This window comes from Hippopotamus amphibius, chromosome 1 (assembly GCF_030028045.1).
Source record: "Hippopotamus amphibius kiboko isolate mHipAmp2 chromosome 1, mHipAmp2.hap2, whole genome shotgun sequence".
Classification (NCBI taxonomy): Eukaryota; Metazoa; Chordata; class Mammalia; order Artiodactyla; family Hippopotamidae; genus Hippopotamus; species Hippopotamus amphibius.
In genome coordinates this window covers 78,647,445-78,661,472 of record NC_080186.1, presented here as the reverse complement: position 1 = coordinate 78,661,472, position 14,028 = coordinate 78,647,445, and the positions used below count along the sequence as shown (strand labels likewise).

The 14,028-nt window shown below is 42.5% G+C and overlaps 1 protein-coding gene across 6 annotated transcripts in view; it reads left to right on the top strand.

Moving 5' to 3' along the window:
* Window positions 1-14,028, top strand: part of DNAJC6 (DnaJ heat shock protein family (Hsp40) member C6) — a 157,939-nt gene that overhangs the window by 62,179 nt on the left and 81,732 nt on the right. The window contains exon 1 of one of the 6 annotated variants that reach the window (XM_057717298.1): window positions 585-780. The exons of the other annotated variants lie outside the window; for them this stretch is intronic. Within the exon in view, the coding sequence (XP_057573281.1) occupies window positions 585-780 (196 nt within the window). Of the gene's footprint in view, window positions 1-584; window positions 781-14,028 lie in introns of those variants that run through there. 6 annotated transcript variants of the gene reach the window in all.

Sequence of the window (14,028 nt, the reverse complement as noted above, 5' to 3'; positions counted from 1 at the left end):
TCTTCACCGCACGTGCTCGAAAACACCCTCTACCCTAGGCGTAGTAGTCCCCTCCCCCTCCCACCCCGCCCCATCTTCCGCCTTCAGCCCCCTCTCCCCGAGAATCTCCCCTTGCTCACTCCCTCTTTCCTTCCCTCCCCGCGGGCCAGCCGCGCTTGGAGCTGCCCTGCTGAGCGGCGGGGCGACGCGGCGACACCTATAGGATTGCTTCCGGGCACTCCCCAGCCGGAGGGTGGCTGGCCCGGGGTCCGGAGCTCGGCAGGGCTGGCGGTCCACGGCGGCTGCACCGGGGACGCGCGCACCCGCCCGTCCGCATCCTCCCTCCCTCCCTCGCGCCCTCGCGCCCGGCGCCCAGAGTCGCGCTCTGCCCAGGGCGGTGGCTTCGCCGCGCCCCGCAAAGCTCTTCTCGGGTGCCCGCTCCCTCTTTCCCCCCCTCTTTGCGTCATGTGGGGCACTTGATGGGTTTGTTTTTTTTTTCCCCCTTTAAAAAAAAATTCCTCCTTTAGCCCTTTCCACCTTCCACCTCCCCCTTCGTCTCCCCAGGTTGATTTTTTTTTTTTTTTTCCTTTTCTCTGGGCTTGCCCATGAGCCTCCTCGGAAGCTACCGGAAAAAGACCAGCAACGATGGTTATGAATCCTTGCAGCTGGTGGACAGTAACGGGGACCTAAGTGCGGGGAGCGGCGGGGGAGGCGGCAAGCAGAGAGGGACCGCCGGGGCGGCCGCTGCGCGGAGTCCCGCCCGGCTGCCTCAGGACCGCGCCAGCACCATGGACAGCTCAGGTAGCGCGGCGGGCGGGCAGCGCCCCCGCTGAACTCTGCGGGGGCCCTCCAGCTGCGGCCCAGTCCACTAGCTCCGTACCTCGTCCGGGCTCGGGAGAGGACAGGATGAAGGCGAAGGCACCTAACACCACCAGGGTGTTGCGTCTCTAATTTCTCTAGTCCAGGAAGCTAGGAAACGTTAGATCAGTCCGGAGGCCCAGTGACCCTAGCGAGCGCCTCTTAATCTCTCTAGGCTGCTGAATACCCCAGCTGGGGGCGGGGAGAGGAGGGGAAAGGGGAGGGGAGGGGAGGGGTGGACAGGATAGGGGAGGGGGCGGTGCAAGGAGCGGTTGGGGAGGGGGGCGGGGAGAGGCAGCTGCTTTCACTATCCAGCTGGATGAGGGGGAGAGGTGAAGGACCAAGTACGCTGATTGTTTTTGCAGTCCGCTGACGGTATTTATTCCAATTATTATTCTCGTAATGCTGATGTTATTGGCAGTTCTGTAAAGCTCTGCCTCTCCTCTACCCTGCTGTCTGCTAGGGTTAATGCTGTTACCTTTCTTGAGCAAATTTTACCTGGGATCTAGAGCCCTTTTAACACAGTTTTTATGATTTGCACAATGAAATTTGTTTCATCTGTTTTTGGCTTTAATCTTGTTTATACTTTTGCACTGAGTGTATTAATATTTCATAAACCTCTACATGTAAGGAAAATGGAAATGCCTCTAAACTTTGCATCTGGGCTTGCAACCATCTTTTGGAAAGCATTTTAGCAAGTTGGATTTTCTCTTGGAAATGCTCTTTTAGCGATTTCCATAGCAGAACAGTTATTTAACATATCCATGTCGGATCAGGAATGTCACTATAGCTGTTTGCTTACCTTTTCAAGGAACCAAGATAGGAGGATTGTTTACATAAAGATAATTTATAATTAAGGTGCTCAGTGGTTTGTTCTGTATTGGTAACTTTAATCCTGGACAACTGAGAACTCCGGAGGAAAGATTTGTATTGAGTTGTTTGGGCAGTACTGAAACCAAACTGAATTTAATTCCTGCACTTTGCAAACAAATGCTTGTTTCTTTTAATCATATAATGGCTCTTCTTGGGCTACCATTTTCTATTTTCTTCATCCTATAAGTGGGATGAAATATTGTCCACAGATGTTCAAGTGTCCAGGCTGAAAACGAATTTTATCCGTATAAATTCTTAGTGAAGTTAAATAAGGTATTGGTGAGATGTTTTCTCAGGACTATTTTAAATTAAAGCTAAAATTATCCCTAAGGGACTGATGGTTTCAAGGGCTTTGGTACTGGTGGTTGCATCGTTGGTTGATTTATGTTTTTCCAAATCTGTGATATATCAGAGTACAAACTATCTTTTGACTGGATGTGATCTCCTTTAAATCTTAAAAAAAAAAGATTCATGTACTCTAAATGATGCTACTATAATCCTTTTGGAACATAGTGTGCATATAAACAAATAACTGAAATGAAAATGAACATTTCCAAATGAGTATAGAGAAGCCTCACTTCAGGGAAATGAAATATGAAATTCTGAGTATTTTCACTTTTCATAGAGATTTTCATTTTAAAAACTGGAATTTGTTGTTAGAGTATGTTGCATTCTTACTAAATTCTCTCTCTGTATTTCCGGTGCTTGGTTATATGCCAAGCACTGTGCTAAGTAAGCACTGTAGGGAACACACTAGTAAATGAGTCACTTTTGACCTCTGGGGGGCCGTGGTGCAATGGGAGCAGTAACTTGAACACAGAGCAGCTTATGCTAAGTCCTGCATTTTTGAGGATTTTTTTTTCTCTATCTTCATGAAATCAGACTTTTTCAATAGGTTTAGAGAAAAAGAATGAATTGCCTTGATAAAGTGTAGGGAGGAAAAAGCATTTTTATTAAGAATACTGTTATCTTGGACTTCCCTGATGGTCCAGGGGTTACGACTCTGCGTTCCCGATGACAGGGGCACGGGTTTGATCCCTGGTTGGGGAAGATCCCGCAAGCCAAGTGGTGTGGCCAAAAAAAAAAAAAAGTACTGTTATCTTGAAAGTGCTATTGCTAGGAGTTGATTGTTCAGCTTGATCAAACTAGCACTATATGAAGTGATTGCAGGGATCACCACCCACCCCCTTTAGGCTAGGAGAATATTGTGGCTTTGTTTCAGTATGCATTTCCCGAGAATGCTGTTTGGATGACGGATTAGTCCCAGAGAGTGGGCCTTCTTGTAGTGGGTAGCAAGTTTCATTTATCAGTGCAACTATATCAGTCCTGTCTAATTATAGTTCTTTCTTCTAAGATTATCAAAGAGTGGCCTTGTTCAGTGTAAATGTATCCATTTGTTTAAGATATTTAATTAAACTCATGGATCACTTCTAAACTGGAAATAATCTGCCCCGTTATTCAACTGATTGTACTGTGACATTCTGGATAGGATAGGCAGTTCATGGGACTTTTGCTCAAATGAAAATGTTTTAAGAATGAAAAAAATACGTCGATTCCTTAAGAGAATTTAAAGCTTAGTCTTAACAATACCTTACTCTTGTATAGCTATTTATAATAGAACACTTGGACATTTATTTCATTTCCCCAGAATTCTGTTAGATAGGATAAGTAGCACGTGTCTGTGCCTAGACACTTGAGATCAAACGTCTGCACTATTGTCACTAGCTGGAAAACCTAGAAAGGTTTTAAGCCTGTTCCCCATTTACAAAAGGAGAATCATAGTTGTTCTTACCATAGAGCTTAAGTTTGAGGCTTGAAATAACATGAGAATATATTTGCAGTTTTTCTTCTTTTTACTGTCTGTGCCCTTCCAATTTATGAGATGAGGAAACTTATTCTTACAGATGGCAGGAAACTTGTTCAAGGTAAAATAGCAAGTTAGTAACAGCCAGATTGGAGTCTTGTGATTCTAAGCTCTAAGTTTTCCCCCATTGAACTAAGCTGTCTTTCTTAGGCATAATATCATTGTTGAAGTGGAAACAGTATTATCCACTTTGATTTTCCTCTCTGTTCTTAGATGAAAGACTGAGATGTTCAGAGAAGTGTAATGACTTTCTAAGTCAACACACCCATGTAGATTCCAGAGCAGCCCCCTTGCTGGATTTGTCTTGCAGAGCTCTCTGCCTGCCCCGGCTCACTTTCTCTTCATTTAAATTATTCTCTAGAAGATTGTCGTTTGAAGGTCATGCTCTCATATCCCAAATACCACTGCACCTATCCCAATTCATTAGCTCAGAAACTGCACATTTCTCTGTGTACATTTCACCTTCCGTGGAAAGTAGAATCCGCAGAAGTAGAACATCCGATCTTGAGTCACTAAAGTGTTCCAACATTAGGCTTTACTTGCAAAGTTTATAATGACAAGTCATGAAACAGTAGACCAATTAAAATCCAGATTTTAATAGGATTTAAAAGTATAAGGAGAATGAAGAATGCTAACACATTTTCCTGCCTTGTATGATTCTGACTAAAAACAAGAAATTATCCTTAACAAATACTGTTCTAGGTAGTGCTTAAACACAGTATCCACATTTTGAATCTGGCTTTGACTTTATGAAATATTTACTTGGATAACTTCATAATTCATTGAAATATTATCAGGATGTATGTACTAATATTACTTACTTAGAAACACCTACCCATTTAAGGGTCTTGAAGGTTGAAGGCAAAGTTGATTCGTCCAACTTATTCAGTTGTGGCTGAAGTCTGAATGACTCTGGATAACCATTTAAAGATGCACCTGTGTCAAATTTCAAATGCTTGGAGACTGCATATATCATAGACTTACAAGGGGAATCCATGTAGCCTCTGATGTACACTTTCTGTGAGGAAGCTTTCACTGTCTTCTGAGGCAGTACCTTTGGACTGCCCTCATTGGTATAGAGCAGCAGACCCCAACCTTTTTGGCACCAGGGACCGGTTTTGTGGAAGACAGTTTTTCCACGGACGAGGGGGCAGGCGGGATGGTTCAGGTGGTCATGTGAGTGATGGGGCATGATGGGGAGCAGCATGAAGCTGCACCCGCCCCTCACCTCCTGCTGTGCGGCCTGGTTCCTAACAGGCCGTGAATCACAGTGGTCCATGGCCCCAGGGGTTGGAGACCCTGGTATAGAGTCCTTTCTTTTATCTAGGCAAAAATTAGCCTTTTTGCCCTCTACATTTCAAAATAAATCCAGTCCCCTTCCAAAGGTTTTCATCAATATTTATAATAAAAGCTTTCCATGCTCTTGGCTAAAAAAGAATAAAAGATTTCATAAAGGAATAAAATGAAAATGTAGAAATGTACCTTTTCACCTCCCTAATTTTTTAGGCCCTTGCCCCAGAGACAAACCCTATTGAAAGTTTGTGTAAACAAATATATATTGTATGTATATATATGTGTGTGTGCCTATATAAGATTAAAATTGTAATAAAATACAAATTCAAAGTTGTAACCATGTATCTTTATATACAATTGTTCAATAATGCGTAATGATTTAAAATAGCTACAATTTAGTGATTACAATCCAGGCATTGTGCTAAGCATTGTGCATATGGTATCTTATTTAACCCTCATAAGAATTTTTTAAGGTAGGTATTACTTTCCTCTTTTAGTTGAATAAACTGAGGCACAGAGGGTTTAAGTAAGTTGCCTGAGGTTACACAGCTCCACTCATTCTGTATTGAGTAAAATTCCATAGAGAAATGCCTATAAGATTGCAAATGAAGAATTTAGAAGTAAAAGTTTCTATCTGCTTCTTTCCCTGAGGTAAGAAGAAATAGTGTCTGAGGGAGCTGGAATGAATGTAGTTATTTTTCATGTTGAATCTCTTGAAACAAGACAAATATCTCCTTGTATTAAATATAATGTAAAGAATTTTAAAATGCCAGAAACGGAGATGGAACAAAAGCAGTATTGGATAAGGCTTATTAGATCCCGATATAACACTGTGAAAAGAGTGTGATTGGTGCAGCTTCATGCATTTATGGAACAGTATCTTGCCAATGAAAATGAATCCCTACTGCTCTGGGAATTAGGTGCAGCGTATTCTTAACTGGACATCAGAAGACCATTGTAGTAACTCTGAAAGCCAGCCCAATAGAACTTCATGTCCTTTCTTTATTGGTAGGTCCCCTGCCCTCCACCTCCATCTCTGTGCTTCTGCATACACTGTTCCCTCAGCTTAGGCCATCTTATCCCGTAGCCATCCAGATGTCCACTTTTCCAGGTTATCTCCTGCTCATTCTTCAGGACGTGGCTTCCACATTCTTAAACCCTATAGGCTGCATGAGATGGAGCCTTCTCCATGCTCCTCCAGCGGCTTGCACGTCCCTGTCAGCTCTCATCACATTGAGTTGTGGTATGTTGCCTGGCCTGTCTCTCCCTCTAGACAGTAAGTAAAGTTCAGAGCAAGTCTGTGTCTTGTTCACCTTTGTATTCTTGTCACTGCTTGGCATTTATTAGGAGCCTGATAAATACTCTTTGAATGAATGAAAGCATGAATGGATTTGAATTTTTAAAAAGGGCATTTATAATGAAATATGCCCATCCAAACCTAAAAATAAGCATATAGCTAGATTTTCACAGAAATGAGGCCAGACTTGAAAGAACTGAAACTGTTGGCAAAAAGCTAGACCAGTTCAATAATGAGCATTTTTCATATGCAAGGACGCCAGAGGGGAAAGAAGGATGATTAATACATAGTCCCAGACTCCCAAGAATTTTCTAATGTGGAAGTAATTAGCTTAACGAAAGACTGCTTTCTTGACCAAAACATGCAATCTATTGTATGATTCATCAAGGTAGCTTTTTCAGCAGAAAAACAAACACTAAAGACATACAATTTAAAAAATAGACTAACAATAGATGACTGTAGATCTGTGTGTTTCTTTATCAGTATCACAAGGTTTGACTCAGCCATTTTCAGGTTTAGTGGTAAACATTTTTTTGTATCACCTTTGGTCATGTGTAGTTACATAGAAGCTTTGTGGTGACTTACTGCTTTTTATAACCTGTACTCATCATCTTGAATTCCTTTTGGAAAGAATGTATAATTTTGAGGTGGATTGAAGAATCCTGCAGTTTAGATTGTGCATTTCCTTGTTGGCAAAACTTGTAAGTCGGGGAAAAAAACTAAATTGCAGTTAGTGTATGTTAAACAATTTCTCTTGAAATCTACTTGAAAGCTTTCGACAGAGCAGCTCAGTATATGAGAATTGGTCCTTCATGGTCAAAGGAATTAGAAAATTTTATGATGTGTGTTCAGAAAGCTGGCAGTTTTTACTACCTTTAGTTGCTTTACCTGAAATGTCACAGGCTATAGTCTAGATCCCAAATATCTTCTTATTTCAATAATGCATCAAAGCAGGACTTCCCTGGTGGTCCACTGGTTAAGAATCTGCCTTCCAATGCAGGGAACTCATGTTGGATCCCTGGTCGGGGAACTAAGATCCCAAGGTCGCACATGCTGTGCGGCAACTAAGCCTGTGCCCGTGCTCCGCAGCTAAGACCCGACACAGCCAAAAAAAAAAAGTAAAAAAATAATGCATCAAAGCATAGTTTTAATAGGTACTGGGAATAGAAATTAAAATTCACCTGTATGTGGTGTTAACAATGCAAATAACCCTACCACAGAAGCAATCAGATGACCCAATACCTTCTGTGTAGTGTTGGGTTTGCATGTGCATGAAATTACTGTTGGCATGTTGCAACTAGTACTCTACCTGGTGGTTGGCAAGTTTGTTTGACATACGTTGTAAGCCATTTCCTGATTTTAGAAATATTATGCTGTGAAAGATATGCATGCTGAAATTGGGTATATAAGTGGTATCATAAGAGACAGAAATTGTGAAGGGGGTGCAGAAGAAGAAGCCATAATTTGAACCAGGAGGACTACGGAAGGCCACAGTGGAGAGTGCTGTTTGAGCCATAAGTCAGTAGGTGGAGAAGGAAAGGAAAACTGTTTGGGGCTGAGGGCTAAGACAGTGGCATCGTCATGCACGATGTGTTGAGAGACCTGCATTTAGACCTGGGAGCTAAAGCCAGATGGGTGGGAAGGGCTCTAGTGATGGCACTGGAAGACAGATCCAGGGAAGCTGCTGAGGAGGTTGGACTTTATTCTGTAGGCTGTGGGAGGTCGCTGAAGATTTGGGAGTGGGGCTGAGGTAAGCTCGACTTAATCAACAGGCATGGTGCCTAGGGACCACAATAATTTTAAGGCCCACAAAAATATTTTAATTTCAATTTCTTTTTAAAATAAATGAGTATAACAGTAAGGAATTCATCTTTATATCAACGCAGTAAGAAAAATGTGTAAACTTTCTTAAAAATGGGGGAATGGGCACAGGAAGGCAGAAGTGCCTAGGGCCCACAGAGTCACCTGCAGCTGCAGAGAGAAGAGTGTAATGTGTGAATCCTGGGGATAATTTGCAGCTGTGTAAGGGATGGAGTCCATCTGCAGTTCCCACCTGCGTCCTGGCTCATCAGATCTTCCTGAAGTGCTGGTTGAAAACGCCAATTCCTAGGCTCCAGGAATTTCTAATTTAATAAGGAGGGAGGGGTTTTACTGAGAGAGAGAGCATACACCTGGGGGACAGGGAGAACAATTACGTGGCAGTTTAGTTGATGACCTGAGAAATAACTAAGGCCCAAGCCAGGGCAGTGCCAGTGAGGCTGGAAGGAAGAGGCCGCTCCCGAAAACATTACACAGAAGAATGGACAGACTGACAGCTGACCTATGTGGGGTGGGAGGCGTAGAGAAAGCTAGAGATGATTAGCCTGGATGGCAGGAGGAGAGGAGGTAGTATTTCTGGTCTTGGCAAATATGACCAACTGGTTTTCTCTGCTGCAGACGCACCACGGGCATGCTTGTGCAAGGGCTGAATATATTGTCAGCTTGGCACAAGGTTTCACCCACCAGGCTTTCAGCTTTTCAGTAGGCTGCCTGTTAGGCTGTTCAGATCTCCAGGGGAGCACTGTGGAGGGGGCAGGAGGCAGGAGCAGAACCTGTGTTTGCCTGGAGGGAGGAGCAAGGTAATCAGTGGAAATGCTGGAACCAAAGCTCTGTGGCACTGGACTGAGCCCAGGACCGAGGCTGGAGGCCAGGGCGGTGTAGGGGAGCCAACCTGCCCTCGTGCCCACTTTCACTAGGCAAGCCCTCAGCTCTGGTTCCTTTCCTGGTGATGGGGGCACAGGAAAGCTCGAACACCAGAGAAACTTGGAAGATGATTACTGCAGCAGGAATTCTTGGTCTCTGTGGAAACAGACAAGTGCCTGAAAAGAACCCTGACCCTAGGAATTCTTCAGGCCTGCTTATACCAGATTTGGGCCGCTTGAGCATTGCAGCACAAGTCCAAGCAGGACAGGAGCCCTCATTTCTCCTTTCTCTCTCCTCCTCTGTAGCCCTCCTTCCCTCTCTTTGCTTCTCTCCTCTTTCTCCTTCCCCTCCATCTTCAACTTCTTCGTCCCCCTCTTTCCTCCTCTGCCTCTGCTCCTCTTCTGCTCTGTTCTTCTCTTCCTTTTCCCCTTTCCTGTCTGGATCGCCTCCCTTTTCCCCAGTCAGTGAGTCAGCATGTTTGGGAGACTTGGAGCCCCATGCCATAGGAAGTGTGTGGATGGCTGTAGTTTTGGGGTGTGTGTGTATGTGACTTAGATCCCAGCCTGCTGCATGTGGTCCAATAGGTGTGAACAGTGGTGTCACTTTCCAGTTTGGCTAATTGCATCTGACCTACCTAAAATTTCACTTGCTGTTTCAATTAGCAAAGTATTCCATGCTGTGACTTGGTGATGAGAGGTTTCATAAGCCTCCATCCCAGAGGTAACTGCGTTTCATTGAGATGAAGGGATGAATTTTACTTACTAATTCGCAACTAGGGAGTGCAGGATCATAGCTCGCCAGTTCCCCCTCCCTGTCTCTCCTACGTCACCCCTGCAGGAAAGCAGATCTTTCTCTTCCCCTCCCCTATTGCTGAAGCCTAGATAAATTGTCCTATTTTCAGCCTTCCCAAGTTCAGTTTGTCAGTGCTGTTGAGCAGTGGGGATAGTAGGGAATCATGAGTCATAAACCCCAGTTATAAGCTCTGGCTCTGTCATTTGCAAGTTGTGACCTTGGGCAGGTAGCTCAAGTGAGAAAAATCATACTGACCCTGCCTGTTTCACAGGCAAGGTGAAATGTAGATGAAAGCATGGTGAAGTGAATAACCCTTCATTGATTACAAATGTCTCTGGACTGCCTGCTCTGTGCTGGCACTGTTCTAGGCACAGGGATACAATGCAGGATGACACACAATCCAGTAAGCACAGATAAGGGATTATACGGGCTCTTAAATGCCTTGGAGGGACCAGAGTGAGAAGAGAATCACTCAGGGTGGTGGAGGCCTATTTTACCGAGCATGATCAGGAATGCCTTTCTGCGAAGATAGCATTTGAGCTGACATCTGAAGAAACAGAAAAAAAAAAAAAGAAGAGCTGGATGTAGAGCTTTCAAGTATAACATACAGCAAATGCAAAGACCTGGAAGAGGGAGAAAGCTTTGCAGAGAGGAGTATGTGGTGTAACTGGCACGTAGTGAGCCAGGAGGAAGTGACAACAAATGAAGCCTGAGTTGTGTTTTTAAGAGACCATTTGACCGCTTGTTGTTGAGAAAGAATTTGAGGTGGGTTCATAGTTATTCTAGATTGTAGGCAGGGCTTAAACACCATGGCTGAGGTCAGCAAGTATACTGTTCAATGTTAGTGGCCACCTTTTTTTCTTTTCCAAGTTCAAATGATATTTGCACACAGCATCCTAGTTGGCAACATGGTGTTTTTTATACCGTCATATTTAGTTCTTACAATTATCTATGGGAGTAAGTGGCATTTACAAAATGTTTTAGAGATGAGGAGCTCTCCTAAGTTCAGTGAGCTGACACAGCCAAGCCAGCAGCAGGGTCCAGGTCTTCTGACATACTGGAGTGTGACAGAGATTGCAAAGGAGGAGGGCTGAGATCTTGGGCACCTGATGGCCAAGATGTATCAGCTACTTTAGGAGAAGCAAGCTGAAGGGATAGAACAGGAAAAATTGGGTTTTAGCTGTTAGGGAAATTGACTTATTAGGTTACCTCAAAAAAGTATAGCAGGATTTCACTTTAAGTATTGGTCTTAAAACCCAGCCATTATATCTAACCCTCCCAGGGTAGGAGGCTGGCTTTGTCTCTCAGTGTGCCAGGAGAGAGCTGTCTCCATTATGCCTCTCACTGGCACACAAAGCCTGGCAGGCTTTCACACTGTCTTGTTTTGTGAGCATTTGCAGTCGTAACAGAAGACAGTTCTATTTCATATGTTGCTTTGTTTTGAACCCTTTGCATGAGAGCCGGGCTTCTTGTCTCTTAAAAACCAAAACCAAACCAAATCAAAAGCCCCTGTTTTTGTTTATAGCAGTGATACATGTTTATGAAAAGAAAATTTAAAGCAATTCAGAGAGTGGTATGAAAATGAAAAGTCCACTTCTTTTCTCTCATCTTTTAGCCTTACTCTCCATATATAATTAATATTAATGATTTCTTATATATACTTACAGAATATGAACGCTTATATACACCTGCATTGACACATGCAGATTCCTGCACACCCACACATACATATATACACATTCATGTATAATGTATGCTTGTATACCATGGAATCCTATACATGCTGTTATATAACTTGGTTTTTACTTGATACTATGTCTTGGATAACTTTCTACATTAGTACCTAGAGATGTAACTCATTTTCTCTAATGACTGCCTTAAATTCCACTGTCCAGGTTCCTCTCTTGGTAGGCAGTAAATACCTTTGAACATAAACTTTTGTATATTGTATATGTGGTATGGTATGCCTGTGGGATAAATTCTGAGAAATGGCGTTGCTAGGAGAAAGAGCCTATTCATTTCACATTATGCTAGATCTTGCTGCATTGCTTTCTGAGAACCTTGTACCAGCTCAGATTTCTACTAACAGTGTGTGAGATTACTTTTTCCCCCCACATCCTTGTCAAGGCCGAGTATTATCAAACTTCTTAATTTTTTGTAGTCTCCTAAAGGAGAAATAGTGATAATAGTTTGTTTAAAACTGGCATTACGTGTTGATACTTTCATGAGTTATTTTTGATTTTGGAAGTGGGGTTTGATTACTTTTTATTACATAAGTAATATATATTTAGGGAAAAACAATTGAAACAATGCAAACAAGCACGCACACGCACGCACATGCACGCACACACAATAACTGAGAAACTTGCTTTCCCTGGAGGACTGTCATTAACATTTGGGAAGGTATTCTTTTTTTTTTTTTTTTTTTGGGAAGGTATTCTTTTTTTTTTTTTTTGGGAAGGTATTCTTTTGTCTCTTATATGTAAAAATATGAACGAAAAGATTTTCTGTTACCTTATTGGCTCTCCATTAATTGTGGCTACTTGTCTTCTTGTAGAATATGGCAGTGCATCAGTGGAGAGAGCACTGGAGTTAGAGCTAGTGATTGTTCTAGATTCAAGTTTTGAAATCATTGACTAGCTTTGTGACTTTGGGCAGTGCCTTTCTCATCAGATTGTTAGGAAAATCAAATGGGGTAGGTATAGAAAAATGCCTAGTGCGTTCCTTGCCCTGGAGTAGATGCTTGAAAAGCACTGGCTACATCCAGAAATTGAAGCTAAGTGAGCCCATGTTGGGAATATTTTATTATCCTGAGGTTTCTTCAAGGGGGATTATTTTACTTTTTCATTTTACAAGGTTCCAAGCGTTTTATTTGTTATATTCACTCTGCAGTTATTCATAAGCTTTAAGACAATGTGTGCTTGTCATGTAGTCCTCGTAAACGCATAGGGTCGTTATCAGCAGAGCTCTCAGACGAGGCGGTCAACAGGCTTGATACGTTATAGGGTGCTCAGGACAGCCCAGTTTAAGGAGAATTTTCAGGATGGAGGATGAAACCCAGGAACTTTCCAAGGATGAAAGGAATCTACTATTTCTGTGCTAAGCATGATTAGTCATTGCTTATATTTCTTTCTTTATTTTTTACCCAGTATTGCTACAGAAGCTAGTTCATGTAAAGCAGTGGTTCTCAGTGACTACTCTATGTACCATTGCCCCTGCCCCCTGACACTTGGCAATGTCTGGAAACGTTTTTGGTTGTCACAACTTGGGGGAGGGGTTGTTCCTGGCATCTACTGGATAGAAGCCAGGGTACTGCTAAACATCCTGCAATGCACCAGATAGCTCCACACAATAAAGAATTATCTGGCCCAAAATGTCAATAGTTTTAAGGTTAAGAAGCTCTGGTATTAATGAAATGAATATATTGATTAAAGATATTGATTAAATATATAAATACATTGATTAAAGAAAGATAGCAAACGTGGTGAAGTATGCATTAATGGATCCATCAAACTTATGGTACTGGTCAGTGCTAGGCTACAAATTAAGCTATACCTAAAAGGAGTTTCTTCCTGGCTGCAAGAAGGGCCTTTGCTTTTGGGAAGATGGTGTGGGAAAGGCCTAAGTTATAAAATGATTTTGTTTGGTTAAGCTCATTACCTGGAGGCAGCCGAAGTCCTAGAAAGTTCAAGTTTATGTCTCAGTTTCTGTGGAATCCGAGATAGACTTCCTTTGTTCATTCAAGCATTTTTTCATTCAGCAAACACTATTAAATGACTACCAGCCGAATAACTGTGCTGTGAAATCAAAAAGAGAAAGAAACAAAAAGTCACAGTATCTGCCCTACAGGAGCATAGAGGACAGTATTGTGGTTAAGAACGCAGATCTGAATCTGGATTGTGTCTTGGGCTCAAATCCTGCCTCTACCACTTGTAATTTATGTGATTCATGTTGTCATCTTAGGATGAGGTTAAGAATATCTACCTCACATGATTGTTTTAATGATCAAAATGTTGACAAACGTAGGATGTTTAGAACTGCGTTTATCTCAATAAAAATTTTCTCGTTATTTTTATTTCACTACTGTTACTGGAATCTTGGAGCCCTATGAATTATCTAGTTTAGGGTTTTCAAATTTGATTAGCACTAGATTCCTTTTTCAATAAAGCCTTACCAAGATTCCTCCTGTTTGCAGTACATGAAAACAGAGCAACCCTGGTTAAAGTAAGGATGGGAGGCTGGGACGCTGCTTTCTTGGGACCACGTGTCTTTCCTGCCCCAGCAGTGGTTTCCTGTGCATAACTGCAGAACCTGGGGCTGAGTGGAATCCAGTTTGACAACCACTGAGCTCATCTAGTCCACTCATTTTAAGAGTGAGGAAACTGAGGCC